The following is a 19,303-nucleotide window of genomic DNA, read 5'->3' as shown; positions in this document are numbered from 1 at the left end:
TTGTCATGATTAAGCAGTTTTGTTAGATAAAATTTCTAGCATAAGTGTAATTCGGCTAGTAGATTGTTGGAAGAAGTGTTCAGTAGATAAAAAGAAAAGAAACATGTCTTTACTTCGTGAAGACAAAATGGCGGCGGGGAAAAAAAATAGAGGGTTGTTGTAGGAGAGTTGGTCGCCAAATTTTCGCCAAAAAACGCCAAGTTACCATAATGTAAAGATCAACCAATTTTTCCTATTTCCAAAGAGTAAACGAACTATCCGCAAGAGAGTTTGTCATGTGTAACTCAAATATGAGCGAGTTTTCCTTCGGAAATCCTCCATTAAAGCATCTTTCTTTATTGATATACAGTCGTAGTGTACCTTGCGATAATAAAATCCAATATTAGCCGTATATATTTTCTTTCTTGTATATTCAAACGTTAATTAATCAATAGTTCGGAAATAACTCTAAACGATATCATCTACTTTATAATTATTGTATTGCGGATTTTTGAACTACAGCGTTTGATGCCTTTCCTTTTCTATATCAGCCCCAAAATTCCTTTAAAAAAGTCTATTTGCTAGGAAACTTGAAATTTTTTTTAAACTGTTTTGAATTATTTCCATTCGATCACTGAAAATAACTATATTTATCATCAGGAAAGGGGAAAAATACTATAGTTCATTACTATGACTACCCTCGCACTTTGCTCGGAAAATAATAAGTCAGTATTAAAAAAAACAGCCTAAATCAGCCAGAAACTTGGAAAACATAATTATGGTACTCTGACTTAAATAGATAGGGATATATTTTCTATTGTGTATGTATGGATCTCAAAACTTAACCGTGGTTTTAAGTTAAATCTGAGAGTATGGAAAAGAACCATACAATTATTTTATGCATTTGGAGTTCTCTTATTTGTCTATGCTTATAGCCTTTGTGATTTATTTTATTCTGAAACATTAACGAACTTCATATTTTCTGTTTATTGATACTATTATAAACAAATAAGTTCCCTAAGCATCCGCATTTACTTAGTATAATTCTCTACAAAAACTAAGCGCTGTTTTTTCCCAGAATACATTTGGGATGTTTCACGTTTTTTCGATAGCTAATTAAACCGCTTTGAGTGCTATAAAGGGCATTCCAAATAAGAATATGTTTTTAAAAGGAAATCGCAATTATGCTTAAAATGTTGTCACTGTCACTAATTTTGATTTGTGTTTAGTATGCTCTGGCAGTTCATAGTGTCTAAATGCCCATTTCAAGAACGTTAGGTTATTATCCAAAATTTTATGAAAATAAAAGTTTTTTTTTGGGGGGGGGGGACTACTCAACGTGCACTTTGCGGAAACTATCCTCTGCACAGTTACCTTTCTATGCCTGGTACTCGTCAAAAGGTCACTGTAAGGTACATAACGGTATCATCGGACCAAATTCCCCCCCCCAAACGAGGGAGGAGATGCAGTTACAGTGATTGGTGAGAGATATCAACTGATATAACTATTTCTTTTTTTTGGCCACATTTAGAGGACATGTGTTTCAAAAAGTCACATGCCACAATGCTAACGCTCCTGTTCATGTATGCCCACCAGCGACCAAGCGGTAAAGTCGTTGAACACTGGTAGTTCGGTCCGAGGTTCGAATCCCGCGAACGGGCTGGCTGCATGGGCGTTTTCGTGGTTTTACCCATGTGTAAGTGTACGAGCAAGTTTCCCTTAGAAAGTCCTCCACGAAGGCATCCCTTCCCTTAGGCAGATAGGCCTAGTGTGCTTTGCCGTAATTAAATACACCATACAAAACACCTATTGATGTATTGTAAAAAAAAAAGTTTGGTGAAAGGAAAATTTCACGAAATGTAACGTTAACCTTCCAGAAGTTAGGATTTAACTCCTTTAGATTATTTTTTGTGGAGTTATTTTAAATCAGTGGCCTGTACAAAATCAGTGGCCTAAACAAAACACGAACCCTTGAAGCATTAAGAATAAACATCGAATGCTGCATTCGTAGCATTAGGCTCGAGTTATTGTATACAGTCAAATCGAAAACTGGATTCATCGGATTTTTTCATGAGCACCAAGTCGAAATGAACACTTAAATGATGTCTTATTGAAAACATAGTGTCATAAATTTCACTTCAAAATAAGAAGTTTGGTTGTATCTGAAATTGTTTTTATTTCATTTTAAAATCATATCATTCTTATTGGAATACCCTTTAAACAGTTTAGATTCATTTTCATGCTCTCATACAAACTTTGTTTTTACCACTTCCCGCACTCACCCCTGAATTTGTTTAGATATTTTGAAAATAAGCTTCCATTTTCATTTGCATTCATTTAAAGAAACTTTACACATATGGAATACGTTCTACAGCAACCAGATGTCTGGACACGTTTCAGATTTGATTATCAGCAACAAAATTAATTAACAGAATGCATTTTTTTCCCACGTTTAACAAATACGACACAGTCAGTTTCCTTCGGTACTATTAGCTACTGAACAGGGAGTATAGCAATAGTCCGGGGAACCGAACTTGGGAGCAATTAATAGTGTTCAGTGATTTATGCCCTCAAGAACCGGTCATCTTCAGATCCTTGAATAAGATTTATATCACACTGGTGTACTTAGCTCCGTCTGCAGATCTTCTGCTGCATTATCTACGTTCAGTTTAACCGTTTGAGTATGGCAAAAGTATGGCAAAAGTTTGAGTATGGCATTCTCGATACAAAACAAGAGAAGCGCTATCGCGCTGCGTCGCATTTTTGGCATACGCAAGTGAAGCGCGCGCCGGACTCAAACGGTTAATGGTAAGGAAAATAATGTAAAATTGGATTACAAGTCATTAAAATGAATACAATAAATTATTATCGTAATAATGTTATTTTTCTTCAATATTTTTTAAATTTTCAGTTGAAATAACAGGGCAGAATTTAAAATCTAGAAAATGTGCAAAATATTTTGATTTGTTGCGATTCCCGTAACTGTAGTTTTAACTTAAAAGGTTTAATAATACAAGCATACATGTCAGTGATAAGTTTATTCTATCCTCGTAGGCCCACCAGCGGCCGAGCGGTAAAGTCGCTGAACACTGGTAGTTCGGTCCGAGGTTCGAATCCCGCGAACGGGCTGGCTGCATGGGAGTTTTCGTGGTTTTCCCCATGTGTAACGTGTATACGGGCCAGTTTCCCTTAGAAAGTCCTCCACAAAGGCATCCCTCATCTTAGGCAGATAGCCATCGAGGCTTTGCCATAATCACACACACACACTATCCTCGTAGCTCTTTTGTGAGAATATTTAAATGACTGGCTGCATCAGCAAGAAATGATAAATCTGCTATCTATGTATTATTATATTTCACTATATATCATTTTGTTACAAAATTTAAAGAGACATCTGCAGAAAATTAAGTTTTTTATAAAATTATTTTCAAAATGAGATGTCGTTCATTGTTTACACTGCAAATGTTATATTGTGTTTAAATGTGCTCTACATTTCATATGAGGACAATAAAAGGTTAATTCATTTACATAAAATAACAAGACTTTCTTTTTCTACAACAGTTTTATCGTTGCAATATTGAATAACCATATTAAATTACATTAGCAGGAAAGAGAAATTACAATCGCTCTATATGTTTTCTTTATTCTTACAGATTTCCCGTACATTAGACCCATACCCTGCGAAAATCGTATGACTGGTGAGATTGGTGTTTGTACGTTCAACTGGTCTTGCATCAATGTGGCCCATGGTGTTCGTATCGGCAGCTGCCTGGACAGAATCTTTGTCGGCACCTGCTGCAAAATCCCGAACGAGAACTCAAGGACAACAACCTCAAAATTCAGCGGCTCTTCAAGTCAACCCCACTCAGAATATACCTCATCGAATAAATTCAGCACAGAGTACATCTCATCAAAAAGATCCGACGCTGAGTACATTTTATCAGGAAAGCCCACTACCGAATACCTCGATTCTACAAGAAAACCCAGTTTTTTTGAAGAGTTCAGTAGTTCCTCAAGAAAATCTAGTGACGAATACAGCAATTTCTCAAAGAAACCCAGCGGTGGGGAAAAAGAACAGCAAGAAGCGATCAATCAAAATACTCAAGTGGAGCCATGTATATCAAATTATAACATCTTTACAAATTCGCCTGAAGGCCAAAAAAATGAAAAACCAGTTTCGATTATTGATTTAAATCATTCAAATGTTACCATCAACTCATCTACTCACCATACTCAAAAATCAAATCATAATTTAGGAAGTCTTCCTTCATCTCAAATTACTGTCAATTCATATAACACAAAGCATTCTGATGTAAAATCAGCGCACACAACTTTCCCTCCTCATAACAGAAAACCTATACTACCTATAGAAATGTTTCGTAAGAATCCAACAACTTCATTTTCGCAGGATACTAAGAGTTCGAGTTTGAAACAAAACACTTACGGTGAAGATGACTTATTTTTCAGTATATTGGAGAGTTTTAAATTGAAAGCAACGACTAAAATTCCCCCTAAACCTGGAACGATTCCTGAAGTAGTCTACCAAAGGAGACCTGTTGCGTCCAATATGACCCATAGTGAACAGAAGCCTGCAGCGGTAGAACTTTCGCAAGTTCGGAAGCCTGTAACTGAAGATACTCTTAATAAAAATGAAACTTTAATAGCTTTAGAATCTCATATTTTAGGAACTCCAGTAATTTCTGACGAATTTTATGATAAACGGAAGCCGATATCTTCAGAACAATCTCATGATTTGCGAAAACCTATAGTTCCAGAAGTCTCTCATGATCTACGAAGGCCCATACTTCCAAATACATCTCACGATCTACGAAAGCCAGAACTTCCAGATGTTTCTCATCATTTACGAAAACCCGTATCTTTTGGTGCATCACATGATTTGCGAAAACCCTCAGTCCCAGAGGTTTCGCATGATCAGCGCTGGCCCGTGTTAAATGAAGAAACCCACGATAGAAGGTTGCCTGTATTAAATTTGTTTGCATGGCCCTACAGTTTTTTTATGACAGACAACGAGAAACTAATTCAACCTGATACCTCAAATTTATCTCTTAATATTTCTCAAGATCCAGATATCAAAGTAAATACTAATGAGATACCATCAACAGATCCTAGTCATATATTTGATGATTCAGAAAGTGGTCTGCAAGATGAAAGTGTTAATTCTATTTATACATCGATAACAGCTGATTCATCAACGATAAAAAATGTTTCAGATTTATTCAGTAATACCATGGATAAAGATTACACAACACCAAATTTCACATTATTCACTGAACCTTCCTATCAAAAGCCACCATCAAAATCTCCTTCAGAATCATTCCAAAATGAACAGTCTAAAGGATCTCCAACATCTGTGAAAGACATTTCAAGGGGTAATTATTTTTCTATTTCTAATTTTATATTATTATATATTCAATATTTATACATGCCAACTACTATACTATAATGCTACTAATATGCAGAAGGAAACTTTATAAGCGTGCGCATTAAATAATACTTAGGTTCGTAAAAAGTGTGAAAAGTGTGGTTTAGCATTGCTCTGAATATGCATTTATGATATCTGTAACTTAAGATAATTTTGCAATTCTAAATGCAAAGTTGAATAATACATTCTTATCAAAAAAAATTGAAAGCGATTTTTATCCCATTTTATTGCAATTTTTATTAACTGTTTTAATTTGTAAACCCCTTCACTTGCCATCATTTAGGAATCTAATAGTATGAATAAGACAAAATTTAATTCGTTTGTATCTGTTTTCTTTATTTTCTCGCAGAATTTTTAAATGCACTAATTAGTTTCCCTCCTTTATTTTTCCCAGTATAGGAAGGTTTAGTTTTTAATGAAAGTAAATTACATTCATTATATATATGTAATAATTTAGATGTTAATGACGCGGCAGGGAATATATTATTACGGAATGACGAAGCTTGGTGCCTAGATATAGTGCAATGATCATAACCTGTTAAATACTTCCTTTTATTATTGGGGGGGGGGAAGAACACTCAGCTTAATCAAAAAATACTCACCTGTTCTTGAAAAGTTACATAGGTACTTTTTAGACTTTTGAAATATATTTGAGGAAAGAAAGTGCAAAAACGGATACTAAGCGTGAAAGCCAGTGAAGCGAAAGCAGAATGTGTAGTTATACTTCAAAAGGTTACACTAAAAATGATTCACTTTATCCTTATTGACTAATTTAAGCTTCAGTTTTCAAATGTTAACATTATGGTTGGCTGAAACGTTCTGTGAGTATCTGCATAGGTCGAATTATGTAAAGATAATGACATGGATAAATTTTGAAATGAAACAGCTTAGAGAGATTTATTATGAGCAGTTCCTATTTTTAGAACAGAAATGGGATATAATCAGCTAAAAAAGGAGTTTTAAGAGACTACTGCAAATTAAAGTTAGAATTTTATCTTACCTATTTTTTTTTCTTATATATGCCTTATCATTAACAGTTTGTGGAAGAGCCAGAAGTAGTACCATTGTAGGAAGAATCGTTGGAGGAAGAAAATCACACTATCTGAGATGGCCTTGGATGGTAAATAATTTTAAATCCAATAATTTTAGTTTTGTTCTATTATTACTGTTACTATTATTATAATATCATTAAACAAAACTGCTAAATTAGAAACTATAGTTTTTTACACATAAAATCAATACTGTAAGGCTGTAATTTAAGCAATTTATATCGAGTTCAGAAATAAGCCTTTCTTTGATTCCTTTCACTAAGGAAAAAGTTTTGTTTTTAACCCAGATCTAAAAAGCACTCGAAAAATATTTAAATACTTTTAAATTCAGAAAGATTTAATAGCCCCGTTAGAATTGAATTATTTTGATCATTGTTAAATGTGATCAAATAATAATAAACCCCAAAAAATAGAATAGTACCTGTTTTATACTCTTCAACACTTGCATATCAGAATGTTTTGTAATTTTATATATAAAATTTCTCATAAATGCTTACGAATTAATCGCGTTTTGTAAATATTTTGCAACATATTTTACGTAACCAAAAATAGGAAAAATGCACTGATTACCCAGCATTAGTCAGAAATAAACTTTTAATTATTATGTGAATATAGTGGGAGGAAATAGAGCGCACTGCGAAACAATTATCTTTGCAAGGCAGACCCCTTTTCTTATCACTGCAAGGTGAAAAGCTCATTCAACAGTCTTTATAATTTAGTTATCGAGTTTAACCCTTTGACTACTAACGAGACATGCATGTCCAACTAAAAGTTTAAAAATTACAGCTGGGTTAAAAAGTACTTGGAATCTTCTGAATTTTGGGGATCATCTTCGAATAGTTGAAAAATCAAGACGCTGCTATGCTCGTTGTACACAAATGAACATAGAGAAAAGAACAAATATGAGTTGCCCAATCTGTAATGTTGGGTTATGCAAAGAATGCTCTACCCTGTACCATATGATGTAAAAGCTATTTCATGTAATAAAGTTTTCCAGAAATAATAGGTATGCTTATATAGTAAGTCGATCGCTACGTGTGGGACATATGTGTCTCAGCCGTAGTTAATGGTGGGATGGATGTAAAAAAAAAAAAAAAAAAAAAAAAAAAAATGTATGTAGCTTCAAAATTTTTTGTCAAAAAAAAAAAAAAAAATCCGAAATGCTAAATTTACCTTATTTGTGAAATATTTTTGCACTTGGATAGAAAACGGGAAGATTTTTTTTTTTTTTTTTTTTTAATTCATAGTCTAAGGGTTAAGAAATGTCTTTCACAGTTTAATTCTTCTTCCGGATAACTTGCATGACAGATTTAAGAAGAATCGAAGTGAGATTTTCCTTTTTTAAAAAAAAGGCTAAATAGGCAGTAGTTTTTTTTTTTTTTTTTTTTTTTTTTTTTTTTTTTTTTTTTCCAGTGCCATATAATGTTTGTTGCCAGACATGATAAGGAAACTCTCATGCTCTAACATTGTATCAAACAGAATTTTGCAGAATTTTAGTGAAGTCTATTCTAATGCTAAAGAAATAATTTAATGACTCTGTCCGATGACCTTCCATATTTACTTAATTAAGCAGGGCATGAAGTAAATCTTCGGCATTGCCTAAGATTTATTTTATATCCGGCCTTACTTACGTAGGTTTTTTTTTTTTTTTTTTTTATAATTTTCTCGGCTTTAAGTTCGAAGTTTCTAGGTTTTAAGAATGCAATTTGAAACCTACTTTTATTAATTCGGGCGATAATTTTTATGGGGGGGACTATAATTCAGATAAAAAGTATATGTTAACATTAAAGGTAATGAAAATTCTAAAATAATCTTCAAAATTTCTACATTAGCATAACATATTTTGAACCCATAATTCCAGTAAACAGTTTAGTTTTAATAATGGCAGTAACGTTATTCCATTTTTATGAAATACGATACTGAGATTTCAAAAAAAAAAAAAAAAAAAAATCTCTGGCATTGGTTAGCAAAATATGGAATAAGCGGACATAGTGGATTAGTTTGCATCAATCAATTTAAATAATTTTTAAAGTAGTAACTGTTACAACCAGGATGATTTCTGGGTACAATGATCTGGCAAAATAGTCAAAAATCTAATAATTGCTTGGAAGGAGGATAAAATTGCTTATAATTCTCCATTTATAATTTTGTTTATAGCAATTCAAATAGAACTATACACTTATACACCTAAGGCATTTTTTAACCCCAAGGTTTCATGATTATGAAAATCTTATTTAATTCTTGTCTGAAAAAAAAAATCTCATTGTTTCAAGTAATTTTCATTGAATACATTTCGTTTCTATATTATTAAATAGTTTTTACATTTTTATGGTGTTAAGTACTTTTACCACCAGCTTCTTATTTTATCACATTTTGTGTTCTTAACATCTTATTCATTTTACTTATGTTTATTTCTTTAGTAGTTTTAACTAACCATTTTAATCTGTACGGAATGTATGTTGTTTCAGATCTCGCTTCGTCGATACGAAGGTCAAGCGTTTAAACATAAATGTGGAGCTGCATTACTCAATGAATTATGGGCAATCACAGCCGCTCATTGCGTTGATGGGTAAGCATACGTTAATTCAAATTTTACAAATCGTAAATGCTGTTTTGAATTTTATAGGGACTTGGTATTAGATATAGAATTTGTAGAATGTATCTTGATGAAGAGTTAAAACTATAAGAAAAATATGTTGCCTTAGTTAGCGCTTGTTTAATTTTGATAGAAAGAAAACAAAAGAAAATTTGTAGCCATTTTTTTTCCCCTTTTGCCCGGGAGAGAAATAAACCAAATAATTGAAAAAACTTTATAACGTTCCCGCACTCTTATGCAAGTCGTCCACTCTTCGTAAAAAAACGAAATCTTAGTAACGTTGGCTTCAAGAAGTGTGCACAATCAGTTTCACTCTTGAAAACTGATCGTCGGCGCTCTTATGCCTTTTTCATAGAAGTTTGCGCCCCCTTATGCAATTCCAATTTTCGCTTCAATTACTCATTAATTAAGTAGGATATGACGTAAATCTTCGACATTGCCTAAGATTTATTTGCCTAAGATTTATTTTAAGATTTAATTATCCGGCCTTACTTATCCTACGCACCTTAAAGAAAAACGGGGAAATTCCATAAGCGTGCTCGCACCCTTGTGAAAAACGCTGAATTGTTATAAAGCTGCTAGCACTTTTATGCAAAAATGATGGATAGACATAAAGGTGCTGACGTTTTCGTGAATCAGAACAACTTTTCAGGTTGCCGTTCTCGGAAAAGGACTCGGTATTTCAATAAAATATATTTTCACCGAAATGGCAAACTGGTATACACGTAAAGGCCGAAAAGGATGTAACATTTTTTTTTTTTTAATAATTTTCTCAGTTTAAAGTTCGAAGTTTCTCAATTTTTCTTGAATGCTGAATGCAATTTGAAACCTACTTTTATTCAATCGGGTGATAATTTTGTACACCACTTTTTTAAGTAATTTAGCAACATATAACGTGTAGTTTTTTTTTTATGTAATATAGCGAATATCGCTAAATAAATATTCATTACATATGCTTTTTTTGTTTTGTTCTACAGTAATGTATGTTTCTGAAAATTATGAATTCATTTATAATTATTAACTTACTTAATTTATTGCTGATAGTTACTCATATTACTCGTATTTATATATTATGAATCCGTTATAACATTATTATCTTTTGGACAGCATCTTTCTTTTTCACAAACAACAACATTTTCTAGAAAATTTCTAGACAGCAACTTTTTTTTAATTTTTTGTAAGTGAGCTTGTAGGTTCGCGATGCTGAAAAATTGAGAAACACGAGAAAAAAGGAAATATTAAATGGAAGAGATTTGAAACATTTTATTACTACAGCAAAGCAGTAAAAATGCTTTTTACATTTGAAATTGACGTATTTTGATTGTCGAAAGAAAACCATGTATTATTTATAAACTATTAGATAGAACGTGTATGAATAACTGAATATTTCGTCGAAATAGAAAATTTAGTACAAGACGTTTTTTGGTTTAGTTTACGACCTGTATTCAGATTAGGTTAAAAAAAACCTGTATACATCCTTTTTCAACTTTTATGTTTATAGCAGATTGTCATATTCGGAGAAAATGAAGTTTAATTTGTTGAAATATACGAGTTCTCTGAGAATCACAAATGAAAAATTGTACTGATTGACGAAAACATCGCCACTCTTGTGCCTATCCGGTGTTTCTCATAAGTCCAGAGAGCTTTATAAAAAATTCAGAGTTTTTCGTAACAGAGAGCACCTTTACACAAAGTTCCCATTTTTCATACAGGTGAAGATTTATTTCATTCCTTGCTTAATTAATCAGTAATTAAAGTGAAATTCGGACTTGTGTATGTGTGCGCTCACCGTTATAAAAGACGCTGGATAGCATGAGGGTACCGACAATCAGATTAAAAACAGACACTGATCTTTAATTTGTGCACAATCCCTTATGTCGTAGCAGCGTTATGAAGATTTTTGGCTTTTCGAATAGTTGCCGATTTACATAAACGTGCAGAACCTTTATGAAGGCGTCTCACAGCTTTTCTTGAAGCAAATCACATACGGGTAATCAATTCGGGACCTGTGAGATAAGCTAACTCAAGTCATAAAACTAATTAATGCAATCTTAAATTAGCTTTTGTTTTAAGCATAAAAACTTGATTTGTAATGCATTTTTTCCCTTCCTTACTACGTACGTGCCTTCGTGGTATAAATGGAAGTATGTCCGTCTAGTAACAGAGAGGTATGGCGTCCGAATTCCGACGAGGGCACCGTTCTTTGTCTGACCTTTCCTTCTTCGGTAAAAAAATTGAATAACTCTACAGACTGCTTTTCGAGAGACAAAGAAGCACTCTTATAAGCTAGATTATTTCCGCTAAAGGAGCGCAGAGTTTATTAATTTAAACTTTTGATTTGAAACCTTTTGAAGGACATTTTATATTCCTTGTATTTTTAATTATATTAAACAAATATTTCACCCAAAAAATACAATATTTTGTGTGGAGTCTATGAAAAAATTGCTGAAAATATGAAAAATCATATAATGTTTAGCCTTTCCAGCCGCGTAGTGGTAAATAATCTTCATTAAAAGTACGAGTAGATTATTCTTAAACTACTAATATATACAGTTTCTACTGTTTCTTTCACAGGAAGCTGCCTAATGACGTGATGCTGCGTCTGGGAGAGTACAATTTATATAGGACAGATGAATCGTATCCACACGTGGAACGCCGGATCTACATGATTGTCATTCATCCAAATTTTGATCCTGTTACTTACGAGAATGATTTAGCTCTTTTACGTTTCTATGAACCTGTACAATTTCGTGCCAATATAGTTCCCGTTTGCTTGCCCATATCTGTGGGTAACATTGCCGGAAGGACGGCTGTTGTGACTGGCTGGGGAAGATTATCAGAAGGTAAAGTTTTCGGAATTTGTGATCTACTTTGTCTTTTTTAATTGAATAACTTTTAAAAAGAAGCAGCTTATTCACCGAAAGCAGATGATCTTATTATGATCGTAAATATGCTGTATCGGTACCTGGGTATATCAAATGATGTGCATAAAAATAATTTCTTTTATACCGTTTTGCTACTATCGTGTTTTTTATCTATTATTATTTTTTAAAATCGAAAGTTGTGAGTATCATGCATTGAGCCAATCAAATGGCTTCATTTTGCTTACCACAAATCTACTCGCTTTGTGTCTTCCTGTGTTCCATTTTAGTTACTCCCGTGATGTTTCAGAGTTGCTCATTATTATTATTCCGCTGAAATTACACCAAATAATAGTCGTATGAGGGCCTTAAATTGCTCGGTGATAATATTTTTTGTGTAAACGTTTAGAAGATTCGGGGATTATTACTTAATTTTGTGTATTGGTTAAAACTGTGTATCTCAGAACTGTATCGGTAACAAGGAGAAAGATCTTCATTACTGTGTAGAATAATATAGATATAACGTAAAACATAACTTAAATGGAGAAATCGAGAATTGATGTGACTCGTTTTATTGCTACTTTCAGTTTATTTTGGTGGGCTTAAAGAAAACGTCAGAAAGCAGAATGACTTTGTGACAGAACAATCAGAAAACAGCCGGAAAACGGAATGACTATTCGTACGGCATGAATATTGTTTCCATCAAAATACTTTAGTATTATAAATTATATTTAAAATTAATAAATTTATTTATTTTGCATATAATTTGTAATTTATTTTATTCCCTTCTAGTAACTGTTTAAGAATTCATTACTTTCCTTTATCACTCACTAGCTTGGAAATGAGAGAAAAAAATATAAAAAATAAGGAATGAAACATCGCATTATCAATGAAATAATTTTAAAAAACTTGCAGGTTTTCACGTTTTAAGATTTCTTTATATATTAGGGTATCAGATGTCCAGGATTAGCACTGAGGATTCGAAATTTTAAACGTCTGGTCACGTCCGGGTCTATGTTCGAGACCGAAAAATGTCCGTTATTTTAAATGAGAGCAGCTGCCCATCTAGTTAACCAGTTTCGTTGCTAAACGCATTAGCTTTAGTGAAAAGAATTTGTTCAGTTGTGATTAACATTTGATTTCCAGAAGGAAGTTGATTATAGGTGTCAGCAGTAAAAAACTTCTAAATTTGAAAGTGAATTCCAAGTATCCATTTAGTGAACTGATGAACATATAAAACCCAGTAAGAGTTTCTAAGGAAAAGCTGATGATAATATGCAAGACTGACTCGGAAATAAGAATCCCAGCCAGCCAGGCACATCATCTTGAGAGCATATATGTGCACTGTATCTTTTAATATTTTGAGTATTTTGTTGCACTCATTATCTGATTTCCCTATATATATGCTTTTAATAATAGGAATTAAAGGTGATAAGAAAACCTAATATCACAAGACTACGTCATTTCCATGTGAGATCATTTCTGAGTCATAAAATGGGCCCACCAGCGGCCGTGCGATAAAGTCGCTGAACACTGGTAGTTCGGTCCGAAGTTCAAATCCCGCGAACAGGCTGGCTGCATGGGTGTTTTCGTGGTTTTCCCCATGTGTAACGTGTATACGAGCCAGTTACCCTTAGAAAGTCCTCCACGAAGGCATCCCTCCCCTTAGGCAGATAGCCCTAGTGTGCTTTGCCATAATTAAATACAACATCACATCTGAGTCATAAAATGTGTCTCGGTATAATGTGTATTGTTCAAACAAACTGAAGTATCGAAAACACTTGATTGCTTGATAGCTTAATTCAAAATAGCAGTACTCGGTATTCGTGGGTAATGCGTTCTAATACCTGTCTCTCTAAAATAATGGATAAAACTGTTGTTTAATTGATAAACTGAATATAGTAATAAGACATTACCTATATTAGATATGACATTAAAATAAACTATTTTGTGGCCTGCACTGCACGTTTACAAAGAATTTTCCTTATGTCTCTTTGTGGGTTTGAAAATATTAGATCCTGATATGTTAGCTGAAGTTTCACAACATGATAAAGTAACGTAAAAATGCAGTACCCGCACGTATTAGTTAAGTTTCAAGACACGCAGCCAATTTTTTTTATTATTATTTGCCTCAATCATACATCCTACTTGCGCTCACGCTCACGACAATAAGTGAATACAAAACATATACGCATTTCTGCTACTGTTAAACCGTCTATCTTTTTTTTTTAATACAAATTTTTAGGATTTCAAGAACCCACGGATCCGTGGCTATGATCGCAGTCTTGTACTTAAAAATGTTTGATTGATGAATAAGCTTGCAATTCTGAGCCATTTTAAATTTATTCTAATTGTAAATACATAATTTATTTTTGCTCTTTCAGAAGGAGAGTTACCTGGATCATTACACGAAGTCCACATGCCAATATTGACAAATAAAGAATGTGAAGATATGTATTCAGCAGCTGGATATTCAGAAACTATAAGAGATGTTTTTGTGTGCGCAGGCGTTCTGAGTGGCGGATTAGATGCTTGCGAGGTAAGTATAGGAATAAATGCCCTGGGAAGGGAAGGGAAGGGATGGGAATTCATGCATGAAAAGTTGTACAGTTCGTACCTAAAATCCGGTCTTTTGAGAGACGCAGTGGGTGTGGCAAATCCGGTCACTGAACTACAAGGCCTTTGGCCTTGATCTGTCTAAACTGAGAACGATTCTGACGTCAGCAAAAGCAAATAGGAATTTTTTACTTTTTTTTTAATGCCAGTTTATTCCGATCATTATCATTTTTCTCAAGCCCTTAGGAATGGCTCAGCGGACAATTCCAGAAAATAGCTCTTGCTAATGTGCATGACCGATCTCACTTTTCTAAATTTCTCAAATTCTCCGGGTAAAAGCTGCACGATATTAATTTAGCAGAGCTAGATTATGGTGAAACTAAGTTGAATTACAACACGGAAAGAAAGATGTGTCGTCACATAACGGTGAACATTTTGAACAGGGCTTAATTTCTAAAATTAGAAGTGCCGAAGCCCTATGGAAGACAGTCAGGAAAGAAGAAAAAGAATCAATAAATAAAATGACTAATAAAACCATTAATAATTTTAAAAAATTAATTATTAAAAATAATTAAAGTAATTAAATAATTAAAATTTAATAAAATGTAAAGAGATAAATTACAATTTTACAAGTAATTTTTAATATAATTTTATTACTAAAAATAATATTTTTGACATTAAAAATTCTACCGAAATTGTTGTTCAGTTACATAAAAGAAGCCTTCTTATTTAGGGCTCAGGTGCGGCTAGAACTGTAAATTTATCCCAAAAACTAAGAAGTACGGGAGCCGAGCTCCAGTGGGCTTCGGCGCAATTTAAGCTCTGATTTTGAAGCGCGGCTATTTTCGCAAACAACTTAAAAAATAGCATTAAGCGAGGAAAGCAAATATCGATGTTTTACATTTATTGACTGAAGAACTGATTCCCGAATTCTTATGTACGAACGTTAGTAGTGCTTAATAATTAATAAAAAATTTAATTAGAAATTTCCATTTGTTAACTTGAACAATCTGCTATTTTAAAAAGGAAGCCATTAATTTTCATATATATGACGTTGATCTTATATTGCAATTAAAATGAATGTTTTCAAATTAAATAACTCTTAACCATTTGACTAAGAATTTATAAAAATAATAATAATAATAATGGCATTTGGCGGGATAATATTTAGCGCCAATTGGGTAACAAGAAGTGAAACATGCAAAACTGGTTTGATTCTACGACTGAGATATGTTACAGTGAGTTTAAGTACTTTTTAACCCCGCAGTAATTTTTAAATTTTTAGTGGAACATACATGTCCCGTTGGTAGTCAAAAGGTTAAGTAACTTCCAATGAAATCTTTTTAAATACGCTGCATTAGTTCATTTCCTGCGATGTATAAATTTTAATGAGATGCAAGAAACACCTAAGGCATTATGCTGTGCCCTCTCCTTTTTTTCGATCTCTCTGGGATCATCCATCTATTAGGTCTTTCCTCACAGACTCATATCAAGGAAGGTTGTTTAAAAAGGCATGGAGAAGTGAAAACCCTGTCTTATTAGCATAACGATCAGAATTACCTACTTTTCCGCTCAGTATACCACTAATAAAACATATTTGTTTCAGCTTCGTATCAGCAGCATCGAAGTTTAATGGTTACACCATTCAGCCGAAACAGCCGTTATCTGAAAAAAATTCTTAAAATAAATAAATAAAAAGAGACGAAAAAGACAAAGGAAAAGATAAACCATGAAAATGTTTTCTTCGTTGTTTACTGTTTTCACTTCGTGGATTTGGTGTCATTGCAAAACAAAGTAAAACCACTTAAGAGAAATATTAGTTGCAGCCCTTGCACACAGGGGAACCAATGAAATAACTGCACAAGTATGCGTTGAATAATTAAGCCTTTTCTTTATTGATGAGTGCAGAAGTCTCTATGTGATACTAATTTATAGTGAAATAATATAATAAATTTTTTCTTACTATTTGGCTTTGCTGTTTTGAATAGCTCATTTTAAATATAAAATTTTATATGTTGTACCTAAATAGACTCATTCTTAAAATGTTAGGGGCCCCCGAGCGGTAAAGTCGCTGAGCACTGATAGTTCGGTCCGAGGTTTGAATCCCGCGAACGGGCTGGCTGCATGGGTGTTTTCGTGGTTTTCCCCATGTGTAACGTGTATACGAGCCAGTTTCTCTTAGAAAGTCCTCCACAAAGGCATTCCTTCCCTTAGACAGATAGCCCTCGAGGCTTTGCCGTAATTAAATAACCTAACCTAACCTTAAAATAGTAGGCCTATTGTAACCTGAAATGTTAAACCGAAATATGCATGCAATGTTCACGTGCAATATCTTTGAAATTTGGGGATTTGTATGCTTTTTATTTATTTATTTTTTTATTTATTTATTTTTTAACTTTCGAAAGTGCAATGGTAAATTCTTCGATGTAATATACTGTAACCTGAAGTTTATAGATTCTAATTTTTTAAAAGTAGGAGACAACCGAAAAAAAAAAAAGAAAAAAAAAACTATCGTAGAAAATCCAGAAACAGAATCTAAATATTTAAGGAAATTGTTTGATAATTAAGAAAAAGGGAAATACGTTTCGCCTCACAGTAAAGTACTATATAATGCAAGACAAATTGCCGGAATTAGCGATTTTTTAACCGTTTACTAATTTTCCCTATATATATGTAATAAAAACGATAAGTAAAAGTACTGATGTAGAAACACTGAGACATAGAAACGCAGAAATGCTGATTACGCAGCACGTAGGTGACTTAGAACGTAAATGCATATTGAAGATGAAGAATTCATGAAGATTGCATAGAATGCTAAGATGTTGAATCCGTAATGATTAGGAAACGTGGCAGTCGGAGTGGATTAAATTTCATTTTTATTTCAATTGACACTTGTGGCTATAATTTACTTGGCACTCTAATCGTGCTTATTCAAGAACATTTACATTTTTTAAAACTGCTGCGATAGAAAGAGAGCGAGGGAAATAGTGTCTTAACTGGAAGAGAGGCAGAAGCTTAAGTGCGGCAATTATCCAATGAAGGCTCACCAAGAGGAAGGTTTTTGTTTAGATTAGAAAGGCCTCAATTCTTGAAATTTTGAGTACAGGTTCCGAACTGTATTTTATACAGTTCGAAACCTGTGTTATATAATGTATACATGTAATTAATTTTATATCAGCTTTAACTTGTTGAATTTAATGTTATACAGTGCATGACGTACTTAACGATGCAAAGTGATTTCTAAGAGAAATATTATTCATGATTTAACTGATTATTTAATGCATGGGATAATTTTCGAACATAACCATCAAATAAAAAATGTGTTCTTGTTTTAATAGTCAAAATTGCAGTGTTGTAGAATAAAAATAAAAAAAAAACTGTTTTCTTGCTTTTTATTTTGTAACTAATAACTAAAGCTTCTAGATCACTAAAATAATGTCACTTTTTTTTCTAGGGTGATTCTGGAGGACCTATGGTGATAAGAGGAGAGAAAGGTCATTGGACGCTGGTAGGGCTGATATCCTGGGGCATGGGATGTGCGGCTCCCAAACAGCCTGGTGTATATACTAGAATAACAAAATTCACTGATTGGATAAATGAAATCATAGCATATTAAATTTATAATTGTAACATTTTATCTACAGGAATAAGACAAATACAACATTAGAAAAAAAATGTGTTATGCAAATCAGAAAATAGATTCATCATGCATTTCCAGCATTGTCATTTCTCTGACCATATTAGCTTTATTTTTATATGTTTTTGTCTGCAAGTATTCGTTTATATACATACATATGTTTGAGTCTGAAGTAGACATCAGTTGTTATTGTGTTTTAAGTCTCAAGCAGACAACGTTTGTTATTGTTACATTATCTGAAATGTTACGTTACATATGAAAAATTTGGTAAAGGAAATCTTTTCTATAACGACTGCCATAAGTCTCACTCCTTCCATTCTTCGATGATAAAAATGTTTAATTATTAAAAATAAAATTGGTTGTAAAGAATACTGTCTATTTGTGTAACCTTAAGGGGGAGGGTCTTGAAGAATATGATTTTTTAAACTTTTTTATTACTTATAAATTTGTTTTTTAAAGATTTATTTCAAATAATTAGAACGACCTGTAGCCTGCACCGAGCAAAAAAAAAAAAAAAAAAAAAAAAAGTTCTGATATTAGTGTAGATATTTTAATCGGTAAAGAAATCTATCTGAATATGTCATTATTTAAGGGATACTAGTTTTGTTACTTAATCTGAATTGGTTTTAAATTGTTTGAACAATCTTTTGTTAATGCAACTTTAAATTGTTAGTGGTTTGAGGTTTTACCTGCTTTTATATTCCAATTTATCTTCTGAATTTTATCATCTCTTCATCACAGCATGAACTAATACATACCCTTCAGTGTATTATTTGAGATGGTTGTTAAATTTAATCCATTGTTTTTATGTCATAACGTAATAAAATATTACCAATCTTTTATGTTAGTTGCTTTATTTTCAACATTCGTTTGCCTCATCATAGCCTATTAGATTATGACCTAGACCAGCGATTCTCAACCAATGGTACGCAAGAGAAAAATGGGTGGTACGCAAAGAAATAAAGCAAGTAAAAAAAGTATTTTTAACGATTAAATTCAAAAATCTCGCGAAGAATAACAACTGATGGAAATTTTCTGTGACTGAACTCTAACTAACTGAAGATTTAAAAAATAACACTTTTGGCTGAACCGAAAAAAAGAATTTAAAGGCATTTCAAATAAAGCTATTAAATTTTTATTCCTTTTTTGCACAACCTATTTGTGTAAATATGGATTTTCTTT

The 19,303-nt window shown here is 32.8% G+C and overlaps 1 protein-coding gene across 3 annotated transcripts in view; it reads left to right on the top strand.

The window, feature by feature from the left end:
* The window catches only part of LOC118180907 (uncharacterized), a 61,425-nt gene extending 42,462 nt beyond the window's left edge, over positions 1-18,963 (top strand). For all 3 annotated transcript variants that reach the window (XM_035349983.2, XM_035349982.2, XM_035349985.2), the window contains exons 2-7: positions 3,633-5,369; positions 6,460-6,542; positions 8,940-9,040; positions 11,642-11,910; positions 14,313-14,467; positions 17,939-18,963. In XM_035349983.2, the coding sequence (XP_035205874.1) occupies positions 3,671-5,369; positions 6,460-6,542; positions 8,940-9,040; positions 11,642-11,910; positions 14,313-14,467; positions 17,939-18,100 (2,469 nt within the window). In that variant the 5' untranslated portion in view covers positions 3,633-3,670 and the 3' untranslated portion in view covers positions 18,101-18,963. The remainder of the gene's footprint in view (positions 1-3,632; positions 5,370-6,459; positions 6,543-8,939; positions 9,041-11,641; positions 11,911-14,312; positions 14,468-17,938) is intronic.
* The last annotated feature ends 340 nt before the right edge of the window (positions 18,964-19,303 follow it).

The sequence above is a fragment of the Stegodyphus dumicola genome, chromosome X1 (assembly GCF_044657685.1).
Source record: "Stegodyphus dumicola isolate Sdum_Otavi_A_Nest chromosome X1, ASM4465768v1".
Classification (NCBI taxonomy): domain Eukaryota; kingdom Metazoa; phylum Arthropoda; class Arachnida; order Araneae; family Eresidae; genus Stegodyphus; species Stegodyphus dumicola.
Note: the sequence above shows the minus strand (reverse complement) of the source record. Positions and strands in the feature narration are given on the sequence as shown.